Source organism: Mustelus asterias, chromosome 5 (assembly GCF_964213995.1).
Source record: "Mustelus asterias chromosome 5, sMusAst1.hap1.1, whole genome shotgun sequence".
NCBI lineage: Eukaryota > Metazoa > Chordata > Chondrichthyes > Carcharhiniformes > Triakidae > Mustelus > Mustelus asterias.
Window position 1 is genome coordinate 86,184,530 of NC_135805.1, and position 19,727 is coordinate 86,204,256.

Here is a 19,727-nt window from a genome sequence, read left to right on the forward strand (position 1 = left end):
CTGCCATCAGATAAGAATGACCTCCCCTACTCCAGAAGCACCTCCACTGCTATCACTCTCAATAATAGTATGGGTTTGCATTAAATTGAATGACACCACATGTTCAGAATTGGTTACCCTTTGAATGGGCTTATTGGAAATCCCACACTTGAACTGGGTGGGTTGCACAGTACCAGCAGAAACATGTGGGCAGCTCCACAATGCATGACAAATAAAGTTCAACCATCAAAACGGTCCAGGCCTCAGACTTGTGTGTTGTTCTGTCACAAGGTCTGGCAAAAATAAATTTTCCGCAGTAAAAAAAAACATTTAAAAGTTCAACAGCTAAACCCCTCCCTGTGATTGCATTAAGTTACATTTTTTGAATCATTTACAGTGTCATGGTGGCTTGTAATATCACAGAATTCAGCCACTGAACAAAATTAAACAGTAACATTTTAAATAAATGATTGAAATATGCTGGTATATGCACAGACACAGTCTCTGTTAAACATTCAGAAAGATCCAACACAATTCAGAAACACACATTTCCTATTTAAAGATCTACTAGCCTACAAATCTATGCAGTAGAATAACAATTCTCCTCAAAATATTTTCATTAAAGCAGAAAATTTGGTTCTACATGAAAGTTAAATATTAGAACAGAGCACTGGCCTACAGTGAGGAAAAATATACCAAGCAACATTAAAATTGTCCATGTGTGCAAGTTTCAGTGTACATAAAGTTCAGTGGAGCTGCACAATACTATTCCAGTAATAGCTTTAAATTATTTAATAATTTTGCACACATACCTGTTCCAGATAGTAACTTTCTGCTAATTTGTAGTTTTTTTCCAACATAGCCAATCGTGCACGAACAAGGTAATTATCTGTGCCATCACCTCCCTAAAAGAAAAGAGAATTTGCTGTTCCATTATTTTATCGAGAACATTTAGTCTGACATCTAAAAACAGATATTAGAGCACATTTAAACTATCAAAATAATTGATTGAACAGTGCATTATAAAACATGCAAACACAATTTGCCGAAAAGCATAACTGTATTTTATCTAAACAGTTTGAGCTTCCTTTACAATTCATTTAGGCAAGTACATGCTGGAATATCTTCATCTCCCAGCATGCAATTGAGGGTACAGCGCACTGAAGATGCATTTTGAGACAACAGGCAGGATTTTCTGATCTCATTCACGTCTGCCAGCGAGAACTGAGAACTTGGCACTCAGCCAAAACTCCATTCACTGCAGCAGGACTGGAGAATCCCAGCTGCAGGCGAGGTCAGAGAAATCTGGCCAAGATATGCTATTTTCCTGTGGCTTACATCATCATGGACTTTGGGCTCAGGCAGTGACCCTTATTGGGTGCAGTAAAGGGACTGAGAAATTCCCAGCATTACATATGCTTGAAATGGAAGCAGCGACGTTAAATGGGCAGCAATATTGTTGGAGAGAATTGAATTTGTTCTAAGTTATAATACCCTAAAAAACAGGGGGTGGGGGATAGGGGGCAGATCAGGACAAAGTTGGAGAAAGAGGAGACGAGGAAGGGGGAAAATTAGGGAGTCTGTACGATCTTCCTTTCGGTATCACTTTTCATGTGACTGTAGCATGAATTTTTGGATAATTACAAATCTCCTGTCCCCAATAAGTTTTCAATTCCTGAACTGTTGACCATGTAAGAGCTAAAGCAGAGTGTCCAACAGTGATCAGATTAATACAGTGGAACTTTTAGGTGTCACAATACTCTATACATGTGCCTTAACAGGCATGGTGTCAGTATTTATCTTATTTTATCAACTGTAAGGTTTACTGCTGATCACACAACAGCCAACCATTTGGTACACTTGACATCAGACCTATAAAATGTAAGTATTGATGAAAACAATAGATTGTTCTGTCAAAACTTTTCATCTTGCACTCATCAGAACAGTTTGTAAGAATACCAATGTTTCCCCTAGCACTGGTATTCTTGCAGACTGTCTTAATGAGTGCAAGATCAAAGACTTTGACAAAAATATCTCCTTTTTTCCATCAATACTCAAGTTCTGTACTACCAAACAAGCTATAGAACAATTATTTCAGCAATATTGAAGTCTTTATATAGTAAGCACTCTATCATTCCCATTAAATGCTACTTCAGATTAAATATAATATAAATTCCAGCTACTCATGTAAACAATGAGGAGCAAATTTAAAAACAGTTCATGGTGAATAAAGTCTGCCATCTGGTGTTATAAATATGAAATTCAATTTTGCATTTAATCAATGTACTGTACAATAATTCCCATTTGATTCAAACAGAAGGAGGCTATTCAGCCCCCATTTTTCAATCATATCACAACTGCTCTGTACCTCAGCTCCATTTAGCTGCCATGGCTTCATATATGTTTGAAGGCCTAACAAAAATCTATCAATCACAGTCTTGAAAACTCTATCATCCTAGTATCAATGGCCCTTTGGGGCAAGAGACTTGCATGTTTTTACTACCCTTTGTACGTAAACGTGCTCCCCGACATCCTCCCCTGAATGGCTGATTCTAATTTTAAGATGATATCGTCTCATTCTCAATTCCCCATCGGAGAAAATAATCTCTCTGTATCTACCCTATCCAATCCTTCCAACATTACAGCTCACCTTTTAATCTTCTACTCAAGGGAATGTAAGCTATGCCTTTGCAAACCATATCACTATTTAATCCTCTGCCCTTCGGCAACTCAGTGAATCTGCATTGCATTGCCTCCAAAGCCAATGCCTCATTCCTGAGGTTCAAAATTGAACTTAGTACTTCAGGCAGGATCGTATCAATGCTCCATATAACCATCAACAAACTGAAATTGTGTTTATTCAAACTCCACTTTCTTCCTTCCCCAGATGATGTGATGTTCTTGTGGAGTGCAAGTCCAGTGGCCATTATTCATATGAATATATTTTAACTGTGGGTTGAATAGTTTTTTCTGGGTGATTGTGGAAATATGGCCAATGACTATATATGAAATTAATCATTTCAATACTGCACTTTGATCTGAATCTTCTTCAATTTGTTAGAGGTAGGTTGTTCAATAGTTCCTAGTGGACACACACAACGACTGTATAACAGATTGGGCCCGATTTTACCATTTTCATTCTAAGTGCTGAATCTGGGCGTAATGCAGATCCGACTGAGAAATCTGCTTTCAGGCGCCCCCATACGCACTCAGCCTGAAAAAAACATCGCCAGTCCCAATTGCGCTGTGGGCAGGGCTTAGCGCGGCTGAAACGATCGGAGCTCTGAACTGCGCATGCGCAGTTAGAAAAAAAATTTAAAAAGCGCGCCCGTGTCAGATCGCTCCCAGGCCCCAGAAAGCGGAGAAAGCAGCTCGGGAGCGAAAAGCGGGAGTGACGGTGCACACACGCATCGCTGTCCCCCTTATCCACCCCCCCCCCACACATCACTGTCCCCCTTATCCACCGCCCCCCACACATCACTGTACCTTTATCCACCCCCCCACTACTCAGACCGATCGCCACCCCTGCACCCCTCCCCCCCACCGATCGCCCGCAGAGTGGCAGTGGACCCACTAGCACCCCCCCGCCACCATATATCTGCCCCCCCCGCCAGAGATCCATCTGCCCCCCCGCCCCTCCCCCGCCAGAGATCCATCTGCCCCCCCCCCCCCCCGCCTGAGATACATCTTACCCATCTCCCCCCCCCCCAAACGATCTGGCCTCACTCATCCCCCCCCCCATAGAATGGTGTGGCCTCACTCACCACCCCCCCAGAGGAACATCTGACCCACCTCCTCCTCCCTCCCCACCAGACAATGATCAGCCACCCCCCCCCAGAGATACATCTGACCCGCCTTCTCCTCGCTCCCCCCCCCCACCAGACAATGATCTGGCCTCACTCCCCTCCCCCCACAACCAGAGAATGATCTGACCCACCTCCCTCCTCACCACCGAACTGAGTCAGGGAGCCGTTGGAAGCACTGAACGCGCTCTTCTGGAGCTGGAGCGCCCGATTCAGACTTTTATTCAGCAGGTCCATTACGGCGCGGTTCCGGATCGGCAAACGCGGTGGTAAAGGGGGAGATGCTGATAAAGTTGGGCGGGCAGTTCATTAATTAGATTTAAATGCATACAAATACATTTAAATCGCCGTTGCGCCCATTTTGGGCGCGGATCGAATCGCCGCCATTCCCGGGTTTCGATAAAGTGGCAATCTGCGCAAACGTGGGTGCGGATCGCGTTAATGGCATCTCACCCGAATTTACCACGTTTTCGCGCCCGGACGCAATGGTAAAATCGGGTCCATTATTTCTGTGTATTTAAAAAAAAGTGATAAACATATTTATAGAACTTTTTAAACATAGAAAACAAATTTATTCAGATAAAGATTTACATCTATTCTTATTCCATTTTTTAATTGTCTGTTGCTAATAATTGTACTTACTACTTACATATTCTTTCGCTGCTTGATCTGCAATCCGGTTAGTCTCACGAAGAAATTGAGCCTTAGCTACATCCCCAAGAGCAGCAAAGCATCTAAAAGACAGGAATACATATGCAGAGATTAAGGACTCAATTCCCTATTTTTTCATTTTATGTGTTTGGGTATTTTCTAGCATATTCTATTGCTGTTGTGACTTTAGGTCACAATTAAGGATTCTGGACACAGCAGAGGCTATGGCCCCTGACAGTATTGTGCTAAAGAGCTGCACAGCAGAATAAGCTATCTCCTCACTAAGCCGTCTCAGTAAAGCTATGACATTTGTATCTACTTGACAAAGTGGAGAACTGCTCAGAAATGTCATATCCACAAAAGAACCAATATAGTTCACCCACTGCCCGATCAAAATGATAGAATGAAACTTCAATAAAGGCTGAGCAATAAATGTGGCCCTCATTCTGCCCTCATCCAAAGAACAAAATGTAAATAGCTCAGATTTTCTGTCAGTGGCAAAAGAATGACACTCACCACTCACCTTTCTGATATCTGCATTTTTTTTTCATTACACAGCACAGATTACATCTAATTGGGGTGTACTTTCCAGCATGGCGTCCTTCAAAGAAAATCTGTGGCATCTATGATTTTTTTAAAATTTGTTCATGCGATGAGGGCATTATTTCCCATCCTTAAATGTCCTTGAGAAGAGGTGCGCCACTGTCTTGAACCACTGCAATCCATGTGCTTTAGGTACATTTGCAATGCTGTTAGGAAGGGAGCTCCAGAATTTTAACCCAGTGACAGTGAAGGAATGGCAATATATTTCCAAATCAGGATGGTGCATGGCTCATTTTACAATATGGATTGAATCCTGAAATGTTTACATTTTCAAGTACAGCAGTTATTTTCCTATGAATTCTCTATGAAAACTGCTGTTGAGCAGTTGAGCAATGTATGTCAAATCTGCTTGCATTATCGCAGTTGTGGCGGCAGCAGAAAGGAATCATAATTTGACTTGGCAACTAGGTGGAGAAACAGGGAGAGAAAAATAAAAATCGGCAGGGTTTTGTACTTCTAATCCCTATCAAACATTCCTTGCTGGAAGTTCACGTGTGCAAGTCTGATGGCATATTAGGTTTGACAGCGATGCCTTCCCTGGCAAGGTCAAACAGCCTACACACATTCACCACCTAGGTTCATACTTGAAAGGCTTTTTGGTGAGGCACCCAAGGGAATGGGACTTTCTGAATCTATTTCTGTTCACTCATATTTTATATCCTATTCTATCACCTCATAGTGCCCAAAGTCAGAAGAATGTAATTCTTAATAAGTGCACTGGATCAGGCCCACCCATTTATTTCATTGCACAAGAAGAAAATAATCTTTTCCTCTTTGGTCTCCCTAATAGTACAGCCACCTATTATTACCTCTCTGCAATATGTAACTGCTGGGCTTCCAGTGAAAGTTTGCTTAATGTTTTCCACATGGCTTCAGTCTCTGATGACATTTCCAATGTTTCTAGGAAGGCAGTCGCCCTGGAGGGAAAACAAAAATCAATACTTATTGCACTTATTTTGTTTTTATTTACAGGTCCAGTCAATCACTGCCACTGTCCTGGTTGCTGCTCGTTTCCCGTTGTTCATTTTGCCACTTTATTCATGTATGTCTCCTTCCACTGCGATTGTTGCAACCACCATTGCCTGCTGTGTCCTCTGCCAATATTGCTTATTGTAGGCTGAAGAATTGCATGGTCTGCACTAGTTCTTGAAGCTACCTAACCCTTCAATACTCAATTCCTCATTCATATTAAAGTTTGTGCCATTATTTGCCTACTTTCACCAATCAGGGAACAGCCTTTTCAAATCCTCCAAGCCTGAGAATATTCAGAAAGCTGAGGCTGAAAGTTTGCACTGCACCCAAGTGTGCAAAGGAGAACTTATCCACAGACTAAGGTGAAAGGATCTTGCCTCTTGAACACCACTAGTCTAGAGGACAGCATGTTTCTAGATCAGAGGGATAGACTCAGCTTTGCACATCACGAAATCAAACTTCACATAACGCAACAGGACATACTGTTCATCATGAACTACAAATCATGGCTTAAATGTAAGCCAAGTGAACGCAATGACTGAGCAACAATGAGAAGATTAATTGAGCAACAATTAGAAAATTAACTAAATATTGGTTATGCTTACAATTCTGTCTTCTGATTTTTTCTTTGAAGGTCTTTATAAGGAAAGGAACCCCAGACCAAAGTTCTCATTTGCTTATATCTTGAAAAGAATGTCTATCGTTTAAAGTTTTGTTTGTATAAACAAATTGTGCATTATGCCTACATTAAATTGGGGGAGATGGGGGCATGGTAGTGGATTGGACTAGTCATCCAGATGTGATTCGGGGACATGGGCAACTACTGAAATTTGAATTCAATAAGTCTAGAAATTAAAGCTAATCTCAATAACTGCGACCACGACAACTCTCCTCGATTCTTTCCAAAATCCATCTGGTTCAAATAATGTCCTTTAGGGAAGGAAATTTGCCATCCTTGCCTCATCTGGCCTACATGTGACTCCAGGTCCATAGCATGTGGTTAACTCTTAACTGTCCTCTGAAATGGCCTAGCAAACCACTCAGTTCAAGGGTGATTAGGGATGGGCAATAATACTGGCCCAGCCAGCAACACATGCATCCTATGAAAAAAGAAAAAAAAACAAATAAATTCTGAGAATATTAAAATAGCTTGGTGCAAAAGAAACAAATCAAAGCAGATATTTTTCGAAAGTGCATTTATGATACGATTTATTTGTTGCTGCAGAATGCTGTGCAAATCCCACATCGAATATCAATTCATTTTGATCTGAATATAATCGGAGGGAGCTGAGGTTGTAGCTTTTTAAAAAAAAGCCCAAAACTCAGAAACTTAGGAGGGCGATTTCCAATATCATGGAGCTGACACATGAATGCTCTGCACCAACCTGTTGTAATCACCATCATCAATTGCTGTGCCAAATTCAATCAGTCCTTCATCCAGAGTGTAAGAAATAGTATTCACTCCCTCGGTGACGATGACTTCTGTTTTACCATTACTCCGCTCTAGATCTACAATATCACCCTGTAGACAAAGGAATGAAAAAGAATAGCCAACCAGCAAAACATTTTAAAATATAGCAAAGGCAATATATCAAACAAAGTATTTTTTGGTTCAATTATTTATCTCTATCTCCATCTCAATGTGTGGGATTTTACGGTCTCATTCGTCCTGAAACCATAAAATCCTACACGAGGGCAATGGACTATCCCATGGTCGACCCCTCGCTCGCTCCAATTCCTTTGGCGGGCGGGACGGAAACATTTCGGCCAATGTCCCAATTCATATTTTACAGTACGAATTTGAGATCTCAAAAAAACCATTTGAAATGTCAACACCTTCAAGAAACATAACCTGTAGTGACGAGATATTGCTCAAGAATAATGATAATAAATAAATCATACAATAAGCTCACTATGTTTCTGATCTGCCAAAGACTTATCTGGCGAACCTAACTTCTGGGTTCCAGCAGAAGTTGACTCCACAAAGTTGCAGTTCAATTGTGGCCCTCAATGGTAGCAAATGCTGCCAATATCATAATGCAAGATGTAACACAATTTAAGCAAGATACTTACAGGACTTGTGGGGACCATGAATTGGATTCAATTCGAATCTGAATTTGCTTTTTGGAGCAAGGAATGGATTCGGGTTTACCTGGTTCACTCTGAGCATTGGGCTTTGCAATTTTATGAATGGAGTTAAAAAAAATTAAAAACATTCACTCAGTTGTTTTGATACATTGTCATTTATTATTCCCTATTCTTCTTACCTTCAGTGGAAACATTGTAACTCGCTCTGGAGCATCAATATTGTACCAAACACAAAGATTGCCACGGTTCTGGGCCACAGCTACATCACTGCCAGGTACCCACTGAACATAGGTGCAGTAATTCAGGACGGTTGTCTTTGTGTTGTCTTCTATATCAAACAGGTGCAACTACAACATAGAAGAAATAATTATTCCAGGAGAGTACTGATAAAATCAGCCCAAGTTTGATGGTGCACTATTCCTTATTCATACCAGCCATAGTATAACTGAAGCTGACTGTTCTTGATAAAACAGGTATATTCGTAGATACTGTATCAACATTTGAAACATACATTATCCCATTTTATATATTCCACGGTAAACTACAAGAACTTACACAGAGCTTTTTGTCCCTGAAAAGCAACTTGTGTCCAGTCTCATTCAGTTCTAACCAGTCAATCTTTGCGTCATGACTTATGGCAGCTAAGTTATAACCAGTCAACAAATCCACTGGGAAAAGAAGAAACATAACAATTATTTTAGAAACCTTCTGCTCCTTCAGGTTATTTCAGCATCTGATTAATTTCCTCCATGCATTTTTCATCGTAAGAATGGTCGAATTGGAACTCAATAACTCTCTACAACTACATCATCTTTTCCTCAGAGATGTACCATCTTATTTCTTTTATTACACTCATCTTTCTCTTCAGCAACTGTAGAAAATGGCATAACATTCTTCTAAATTCCAGAGAAAGACCAAGCTTGCAATTGCAATGGAAAATTAATCGGCATCAGATTAAGTTATAAATGTGGCAACCTTGACAAATTAGTTTAGCGAGGTTGTTTGGGCATAATTCTAAAATACATTTCAGGAAGGGTTTAGTGATTATGCCAACTTAATGTAAGCAGGGCTAGGTCAGTCCTTCCGCAAAGCACATTCATTTATTTATCCAGAGAAAGTACTGATAAACTCTATGTAGGATTCATACATATTCCTTTAACTCTATCCAAGTAATGAAAGCACCTTTATAAGGCAAATGGGAGAATACCTCTTTGTTTACTGATCAATGATCCAGCAACAATATGATGCCAAGGATAATCACCAACATGGGCTGGTTGGGTGGAATAATCTGTTTTTAATCTATTAAATTCAATGTATTCTCAATCGATAACTGTTACCCAAGTCCTAATAGCTCATGAAACATTGAAATACAAGTCCTTCGGTTGATAATTTTACCAAAAAACAAAGACTTCTTAATTTGTACTCTGATTTATTTTGTAAAATGAGGAATTTCATTGCCGTGATGCTTATAACTCAATATATTGGAAGTTGGAATTTCAGTTCTAATACATTTTCATAAGTTTTGATTTTACCATTTAGATTAACATTTTCAAAATGCCAATTTGTTGCTATATTTGATTTGTCACATGTATTAGCATAGTGAAAAGTATTGTTTCTTGCGCACTATACAAAGCATACCATTCATAGAGAAGGAAACGAGAGAGTGCAGAATGTAGTGTTACAGTCATAGAGCATTGTTAGAGAACCCAAAAGAGTTAGAATGAAGTTTTAGAAGCATAGAACAAGAGCAAAAGATAGAATTAGAAGGTATGCTGGGTACAGCTTGCAAGAAGTTGCCTCGTCCCAGCACCATCTTGAACAAAATATAGAATAGAAACACAAGTAAAAACTATGGAATAATGTCCTTCTCCATGTTAATGCAGTTATATATGACACTTTGGTGTCAATGCTATTCAATGTCAATTGTCGCAAGCACCATGTAAAACTGTTGTCACAAAATGGTATTAGGCTGTTTCTAAGCAAATGGTCTTCAATTGTTCTTGAAATTGTGACTGCCACTGCAAACTCTTTTTAAACTCTATTTTTAGATGTTTTTGTCCTATTAGTTTGATCACAGTGAACTAAAATGTAGGAAAGATAGATGAAAAAGAATTTGGGTGAGATTGCCAGGTATCCACTGGAGGTATCCATCAATACAGTATAGCCATATTATCAGCAACATGAATGATGCATTGGAATCAATTTTGTGGCTATGTTAAAATTCTAAATTGGGGCAAGGCCAAATTTGATGGTATTGGACAGGAACTTTCAGAAGTTGATTGGGGGAGTCTGTTGGCAGGCAAAGGGACGGCTGGTAAGTGGAAGGCCTTCAAAAGTGTGTTAACTAGGGTTCAGGGGAAGCACATTCCTTTCAGAGTGAAGGGCAAGACTGCTAGAAGTAGGGAACCCTGAATGACTCAGGATATTGAGGCAAGAAGAAGAAGGAGGCACATGACATGCATTGGAAGCTGGGATCAAATGGATCCCATGAAGAGTATAGAGGGTGTTGGAGTAGAGTTAAGAGAGAAATCAGGAGGGCAAAAAGGGGACACAAGATTGCTTTGGCAGATAAGGCAAAAGAGAATCCAAAGAGCTTCTACAAATACATAAAGGGCAAAAGAGTAACTAGGGAGAGAATAGGGCCTCTTAAGGATCAACAAGGTCATCTATGTGCAGAGCCACAAGAGATGGGTGACATCCTAAATGAATATCAGTATTTCCTGTTGAGAAAGGCATGGATGTTAGGGAACTTGGGGAAATAAATAGTGATGTCTCGAGGAGTGTACATATTACAGAGAAGGAGGTGCTGGAAGTCTTAAAGTGCATCAAGGTAGATAAATCCCTGGGACCTGATGAAGTGTATCCCAGGACATTGTGGGAGGCTAGGGAGGAAATTGCGGGTCCCCTAACAGAGATATTTGAATCATCAACAGCCACCGGCGAGGTGCCTGAAGATGGAGGTTGCCAAATGTTGTATCTTTGTTTAAGAAGGGCTGCAGGGAAAAACCTGGGCACTACAGACCGGTGAGCCTAACGTCTGTAGTGGGTAAGCTATCAGAAGGTATTCTGAGAGACAGCATCTAAAGACATTTAGAGAGGCAAGGACTGATTAGGGACAGTCAGCATGGCTTTGAGAGTGGAAAATCATGTCTCACGAATTTGATTGAGTTTTTTGAACTCCAGTGGCACAGTGGTTAGCACTGCTGCCTCAGTGCCAGGGACCCAGGTTCAATTCTCAGCTTGGGTCACTGTCTGTGTGGAGTTTGCATGAGTTTACTCCGGGTGCTCTGGTTTCCTCCCGCAGTCCAAAGATGTGTGGGTTAGGTGGATTGGCCATGCTAAATTACTCCTAGTGTCAGGGGAACTAGCTAGAGTAAATGCATGGGGTTATGAAAATAGGGCTTGGGTGGGACTGTGGTCAGTGCAGACTCGATAGGCCGGATGGCCTCCTTCTGCACAGTAGGATTCTATGATTATGGAAATGTGAAGCCAAATCACTATTTCAGTGCCTTTAAAATGATGAGGGGGACAGTTAAAGTAGGTGTAAGCAGGCTATTTGATTTAGACTGTATTCGTAAATTAAAGAACACAAGTCGTACATTAAGGAAGGAGTCATAAGATATTGGCCTGGATTTTATGGTTAGCAGGGAAGTGATGGCACTCACTACTGACCTCAAAGAAAGTTGCCCAGAAAGATCTAGAAATCTCTGTGGTGTGTATTTCACCTTTCCTGGAATTAATTTCAATCTCGCACCAAGTTAAAGGGATCTCCAGGCATCCAGCAACAGCAATGTTATTAAGCAGAGTAAGCAAACAATCACACTGAAATATTCACACAAAAAGCAAACCAGGAAGTAAAACGCACCAAATAGCCTTCATTTTTCAATAAATTTTACAGAGAACAAAATAAATTTGGGACATATACATTAGAAGCTAAAATATCATAAACACTGCAAAAATTATATTAAAACAATGGAACTTTTGTAATGGAAATATTTGATATTACACAAATATAAAATTAATTTTTCAGGGCCGAGGTTCTTCAGCTCCGTTCCCGAGGCTCAAAAACTCCACTCCGTTTCCCTGAACCTCACCAGTTCCTTACCGGAGGCCCGAACCACACCTCTTCTCTCCCAAAGTTCCGCTGCACTGCCTGTAGGCCAGGCACAGCCTCTCCTCGCCACTTCCCAGTTTCTAGCCGATCTGGGAGGACTCGGCCTCACTTTTGGCCATGAACTATTCTGCCCAGTAACAGCAAGATGGACTAAATCCAATGGGCCAATCAGAGCAAAACCTCTTGGAGTATCGAATGCCTTGACAGCATATCAGCATCCAGTACTCCGAGACGCCTTGCTCTGATTCTTTTAACATTTTACAAGTTTGAACTGGCGCTACCAGTCATGTAGTAGCCGCCAACTTTGCAACCCCCTTGAGACCCTTCATGGACCCATGGGGGTCTACAGACCCCAGTTTGGGAAATCCCTGATCTAATTAAATGGCACAGCAGGTTCAATAGGCCAGGTGACTAGATCTGTGAAGGTGTAGACCAGCGCTGAAAATTGTGGGTCGGAAACTGAGGCTAGTTCAGTTTTACCTTATTAAGTTCTGGTTTCAGGTGGACAATTTAACTTCCTTCATAGTTTCACCTGCACTTGGTTGATTAATCTCTCTCAGAAGACTAATATTATTGGATAGAATCTATGATAGAGAAAAGGCCTGTGGAAGTAATGGACCTGATGGGCCTTGGCCTTTTGGCTAAGATCATGCATCAGATCAAGCCCATCTTGCCTCATCTTGTTCAGCTTGGATTTTGTTTGTCTCTCTCATGGGGTCCCTGAATTGGATTCTATTGGATTTTGAATTTGGTTTTTGCAGCAAGTAAGGAATGGATTTGGGATTGCCCAGTCCATTCTGAGCATTGACTTTGTAACTTTAAGAATAGAGTAAAAAATGATTTTAAAAACACAACCAATTTCTCATAGGTTATTTCCAACATTTCAATTTCATTTTAGTAAAACAGTTGTGTATTAGGAGACACACATCACCTACTTTATTCAGTGAAATAAATATGAAATCACCATGCAATAAAATGCTGTTGATTAGTTATTATGCTGTAAGTTGTACTTTATGTAGAACTTACCAACTGCTATTGTCTTAATATCTACTAGATATGCCAGTTTCTTATTGTCTTCTACCCCACTTTGTTTGCGTTCATTCAGCCTAACACTATAAAATAAAGTGAAAGAGAAACAATTCATTTTAGGCTTGAAATTTTCACGAAATATCATCAAAAATTCATATCTTCTATAATCACCACTATTAATGACAATTTTACAACATGTGTATTTCCAACATCCTACACAGCTTCAAATCTCAGAATTCTGATGCGGAAACATACACCAGTTAATCAATAAGGTGGCAGCTGTATTAATTCAGAGCAAGATGCTAAATGGAAAAGCCCAAGATCGCAGCATTCTTATTAACCTTCATTGTGAGGATTTACTAACTAACTTAACTAACTGGTTGGAAAAGTTCTGCAGGTTTTGTTCCCAGAAAGAGATACAAATTAGGACAAAATGAGTGGCTTAGAAAGGTCATTTAATGAGACAAAACAGAGAACCTGGGGTTAACCATCTATATAAGTCACACCTGATTAAGTGAGGGTTCATGAACTCTGTTCTAACGGATCCCAAAATGTCATTGTTGCCATATTCCACAAGTGTCAATTCGCCAGCATTGAAGATCATGCACACCTGTAAGAAAAATGCACTTGAAACATAACTATATATCCTCCAATGTTGAATGAAAAAAACTGAACCAATTTTTTTTTTTAAAAGTGTTGGGTAATTTGAACTGCTTCTTCAGAATACTGTGCTTATGGTTGGCAAGTCATGGTTGTAAATGTGTAAAAGCCAAAATTTGACCAACATGGCCGTATTTTGCGGGATAAAAGCCAAAGATCAGATTCTGCAAAACTGACAGAAATAATGTTGAGCTGGCCAATGGCACAGGTTCAACTACTATGGCAGCTAGAGAGCAGGTATTTTGTCATGAATCCCTCCACCTAATTTGAATTTGCTGTTGGCACATGAAAAGCTTCCCCAGATAGTATAACCTGCAGCAAACCTGGCTAAATGTAATCAATAAAAGTACAGGCAGTTGCAAAATGGTGGACTTATTATTCACAGTGGCAACTTGGAAGAATACGGTACAGAAGAGACCATCCTCCACACATTTGCATGCACTTATCAAGCCAGTCAAACAAGAAACATACCAATGTAAATGAGGGGGAGAATATAGATGCAATATAATTGGATTTTGGGAAAGTTTTTAATAAGGTAATTCATCAAAAGTATTGTGGAAGGTTTGCAGAAATGGCACTGGGAGTAGTGTGCTGAAGAGAGATCAATTGCAACTGGATGACAGGAATCGGTGTCTATGTGAAAGTGAAATATTCTGGATTACCGTGACTGCCGTGACTGATGCCTTGGAGAGCTTGATGCTGAAATTTGTATTCGTTAACATTTTCATAAATGATCTGGAAAGTTCTGGTAACATCGTATCAAAGTTTGCAGACAACACCAAAATAGCAAGAGAAGATAAGATAGTGGCGGATGAAGGCAAACTGTAGATGGATCGAGATTGCTCGAGAAGTGAGCAAATAATCAATAGCTATGGCTATTGCTACAAACAAAACTTGCATTTATATTGCATCTTGAGGCCACTTCAATGAAAAAAAGCAGCCAAAAATAATTTTTTGAAAATTAATATCTCCAGATTTCTGCTGCTGCAGTCATGTAATTTGGACAAGATGCTTGCTGGCTGTGAAGCCATGCTTGAAATTCAGCACTGGATCAAATTTAAAGCAGACACTCCATTCTGATGAGGTTTTCATATACCAGCAGTATGGTCTTATTCTCATTCCAAAACTGAATGCCACCAAATGCAGTAAGTAGCATTTTTTTCCTTAAATTACAATTTTCCCTCCATTGTAAGGCACATGATACCAGATATTATAGTCGAAAAAGAGCAATTCAGCTCAATTTTGAGGGGTTTCTACTCATTATAAGCTTACCAATAACATGTACCCACGTTTCATTTATGTAAAGAACAAGATTATATTTTTGTGACCAAACACACATTTAACACAATATCAAAGGGAAGCAAAACTTACATTTTCATTATCAAAGTAAAGCTTTTCATTTCCACCAGACCCCTGCCAAGCAACCTAAAACAAATCAGAAGTTACTAACATTTTCTCTTCAAAATTAGATTATCACCAAATTTAACCCAAAAGGGGATTTTGCTATTTACATATATTTTATAGAAAGATGAATAAGCTACCTTGAAATCACCACTTGCAATATTAGAGCTGGAGTTTACCAGCCCTCCAGAGTAGGCAGGGGGTGAGGAAGGGAAGGAAGGGAGCGATTTGGGATGTGTAGTGCCCGTTACCTTCCTACTGCCATGGCATTTTACCAGCAGTGGGATAGGCGGAAGACAGCCCTCTCACCCAAAGGCCAATTGAGCCATGTGGCCAATTAAGGACCTCTCCCCATTGCTGTTGGCACTATCTGCACTGGGCCCTCTGCCATGTGTGGAGACTCCTTGGTGAACTTTGGTAGCCTCCCGGCAGGCTTGACGTAGACCCTCTTAATCGGGCATTTTGGACCACCAGAAATGCCCCTAGCAGCAATAACCTCCTTCATGGCACCATCTCCCTCTGCCCTCGCCACGGATACCAATTCGCCCCCTCCCCCACACTGCCACTCCCATACCCCTCCTTAAACCCCCCCCACCTTACCAATGAGACTCTCTGGCTCTCCCAGATCAGGGCCTGTCTGACTGGTCCAAACCCCATTCACCATGGTACATGGGTGCATCCATCGCTGTGTCCTTTGACTTTGAGCAGTACCTCCATTGGTTGACACATTTTCAAGGTGGGCTCTGATCCCTGGAAGGGACAGAATCCCTACCAACAATTAATTAGTTGCTGGATGGGCCTAAAATACAACTGATGATCTCCTAAATGGCCCAAGGTAGCCTTGCCCCAGCTTTCAAACCTGTCATCAGGACCCCAGCCAGCCTGAGTAAATTCAGCCCTTTAGGTGCAAATGCTTAACAGCCTTGAATGAACTTTTTAAATATATTCTTTCATGGGATGTGGGCATCGTTGGCTGGGCCAGCACTTTTATTGGCCATCCTCAATTGTCCTGGAGAAGGTGATGGTGAGCCTGCCCTGTTTAAAGTAAACTAAAATAGCAAATGCCTTATTTGAGAAAGTAGACAGAGGAATTTAATATCCAGTTAAACATGCTAATACTGTGTCATACAATTATAAAACCAAAATAAATAAGTAATGAATTATTTTAATTCTTCCACTTCTTTGCCGATTCCATCTTTCTGAGGATAACACGACAGACAAATGTCCTGTTCAACGTTACTCTGGTATTCGCTGTAATAATATGTTCAAAAACCACTATGGTTAAGTCAGCTTCCTTCCAAGCAGATGGTTCAACTAAAATCACAAATGTAGTAAAGTAGGAACCTGTGTCATGTCACGTATGTAATGTAAGAACCTATTCCTACCACTCTGAGGTACAGTCCATTAATTAGTACAATGTCACTGAGCTGTCTCACCTGAGACACAAAACTAAACATATTCCCTCTTCAAATACTAAAACCACATCTTAAGAATATTCTTGTCACACTGCTGTCAATGAACCTGTTTAATTCAGTTGTTCAGTTTAATTCTACTTCTATCCAATGTAGAAAATCGTTCTTGTGTGAACACGGACTGAGAAGAGAATTAGGTTCTGTTGTGATATCCTTTATAATTAAATATGCTGCTAACACCATCTTGGCTCACATTGACAGGGTAACAAAAAGCTGCTGGTTCCCATGGAACTGCAACCCAGCAACCAATTATTGCTGTGCATTACGACAAGAAAAAGGCAAGTAATGCATATTGAAAGATGTGCATTATACCTCTACAAGCTTAAAAAAATTGGTAAATATAACAAAGTTCATGTTTGAACCCCACACTACCTCACTAAGTTTGTTGGTTGCCAAGTCTCCGAGAAGTAATGTGTCAGTGCTATGAGCCACCAGATATCGATCTTTACCCATGATCTTCACTTCATCGATTTCATACCCATAGTGAGACTTCAGCACTACTCTGGTCCCAGTTGAAAGGTTCCTTACTATAACCTGATTGGAATAAAAAGACAATCACAACTGTTCCCAGTTTCTTTCATGCATCATCTACAGCTAAATATGGAACTCAAAGATAGTATCAAATTGAAAGAACAAAGTGAACAATTCTGCGAAGATTAGTGGTAGGTCAGAAAATTGGACAGAATTTTTAAAACAGCAAAAATGACTTAAAAAGTATGAATTAGTGTACGACAGACAACTAGTTAAAATATAAAAGTTGGTGAATGCCTACAGGTATTTAAAAAGGAAAAGTAAAGTGAGCATTGAGAGAGTGTCTGGGGAATTAATAATGGCAAATACGAAAGTGACAGAAGCATTGAATAGATATTTTATCTGTCTTCACTATAGAAGACACAAGTTACATCCTAGAGATACTTGTAAATCAAGAGGTGAAAGGGATAGGAGGAACTCAAAAGAATTACAATCACCAGGGAAAAGGTACTGAGAAAACTATTAGAACTAAAGGCTGACAAGTCCCCTGCACCTGATGAATTTCATCCTAGGATGTTTAAAAGAAAGGACTGCAGAGACAGTGGATGCATTGGTTATAATTTTCCAGATTATTTTCAAAATTCCCCAGATTCTGGAAACAGAGTTAACATTTGAGACCAATATGACTCCTCTTCAGAAGAAGTCATATTGGACTCAAAACATTAACTATGCTTCTCTCTCTCCACAGATGCTGCGAGACCTGCTGAGTTTTCCAGAACTTTTAATTTCAGATCTCCAGAATCTGCAGTATTTTGCTTTTACTTTGAGAGGATCTTGATCAACAAGGGAGTCAAGAGCATGGGGGTTGACAGGAAAGTAGAATTGTGGCCACAATCAGATCAAACAACCTTAACTAATGGTGTAACAGGTATGAGGGGCGAAATGGCCTATTCTTACTTTATATGTTTGTATGAAAGGAAAAAGAAAAAGGAACAAAAACAAATGCAGCATCAATTTACACATAGTAAGCTCCCACAAATGGACCAGATAATTTATTTTGTGATGTTGATTAAGGTGCTCTTCTTCAAAATAGAGCTATGGGATCTTCTGCTTCCACCTCAAAGAGCAGGCAGGTCCTAGGTATAACATCTCATCTAATCATAGAAATCATAGAAATCCTACAGTGCAGGAAGAGGCCATTCGGCCCATCGAGTCTGCACAGACCACAATCCCACCCAAGCCCTACCCCCATATCCCTACATATTTTTACCCGCAAATCCCTCTAATCTACAAACCTCAGGACACTTAGGGGCAATTTTACAATGGCCAATCAACCGAACCCGCACATCTTTGGACTGTGGGAGGAAACCGGAGCACCCGGAGGAAACCCACACAGACACGAGGAGAATGCGCAAACTCCACACAGGCAGTGACCCAAGCCGGGAATCGAACCCAGGTCCCTGGAGCTGTGAAGCAGCAGTGCTAACCACTGTGCTACCGTGCCGCCCAACCGTGCCGCCCAAAAGACAGCAACTCAGAGTGCAGCACTCTCTCAGCACTGCACTGGAATTACAGCCTGGATTTTTGTGCTAACCAAACCAGTGCTAACCAAAACTTATATGAAAAACAAAATGTTTTATAAATAATCTTTTCCAAGTACAATGTGAGGGGAGGAGACTTGGCTGATTACATCTTGCTATAAAAGTAAGAATTTTGTGTTAAAACTATTAGTAATATACAATTATTTTTACTATTCACTTATAAACACAAATTCCAACACTCATCTCTTGTCTGCACCTCAAAGTGAAACCAATTTTTGCTACTTACCTGACTGAGGCCAACATAAGTCATTTCAAACTTGTTCTTGTAAATAGATCTACGCAAACAGCAATCAAATTGTTCTACACCTCCACAAAGAGTGCCCTGAACATTAAACACAAGGAACATATAATGTTTTCTTTTCTGTAATTTTAACAAAAAAGATGATGAGTATAAAATGGGGACATTCTTTAGTGCTGAAATTGAAAAATATGTCCCATCGTAAACATACATAGTAGGAAGCTAAACATTTGTCTTAAACTATCCGGAAGTTAATCACTTAGTCATTGCTTTTTTTTCCATTCATTTGCAGGGATTGCTGGGCGTTGCGAGCTAGGCCAGCATTGCTCAACTCCAATTGTCCTCGAGAAGGTGATGAGCTGCATTCTTGAACCACTGCAGTCCCTGTGCTGTACGTACACCCACAATACTGTTAGGCAGGGAGTTCCAGGATTTTGATCCAACAACAGTGATGGAGCGGCGGTTTATTTCCAAGTCAGGATGGCGAGTGACTTGAAGGGGAACTTCGAGGTGATGGTGTCCCCATGTGTCTGCTGCCCTTATCCTTCTAGATGATAGTCATGGCTTTGGAAAATGCTGCCTAAGGAGCCTTGGTGAGTTCCTGCAGTGTATCTTGTAGACGGTACACACTGCTGCCACTGCTCA

At 40.4% G+C, this 19,727-nt stretch overlaps 1 protein-coding gene across 2 annotated transcripts in view; it reads right to left on the reverse strand.

Moving 5' to 3' along the window:
- The window catches only part of ift172 (intraflagellar transport 172), a 109,257-nt gene that overhangs the window by 66,072 nt on the left and 23,458 nt on the right, over positions 1-19,727 (reverse strand). For both annotated transcript variants that reach the window (XM_078212954.1, XM_078212955.1), the window contains exons 10-20: positions 19,071-19,166; positions 17,145-17,306; positions 15,271-15,324; positions 13,746-13,849; positions 13,237-13,322; positions 8,652-8,764; positions 8,276-8,443; positions 7,394-7,530; positions 5,846-5,953; positions 4,432-4,516; positions 792-884 (exon numbers count right to left, since the gene is read on the reverse strand). In XM_078212954.1, coding sequence (XP_078069080.1) covers positions 792-884; positions 4,432-4,516; positions 5,846-5,953; positions 7,394-7,530; positions 8,276-8,443; positions 8,652-8,764; positions 13,237-13,322; positions 13,746-13,849; positions 15,271-15,324; positions 17,145-17,306; positions 19,071-19,166 — 1,206 coding nt within the window. The remainder of the gene's footprint in view (positions 1-791; positions 885-4,431; positions 4,517-5,845; positions 5,954-7,393; positions 7,531-8,275; positions 8,444-8,651; positions 8,765-13,236; positions 13,323-13,745; positions 13,850-15,270; positions 15,325-17,144; positions 17,307-19,070; positions 19,167-19,727) is intronic.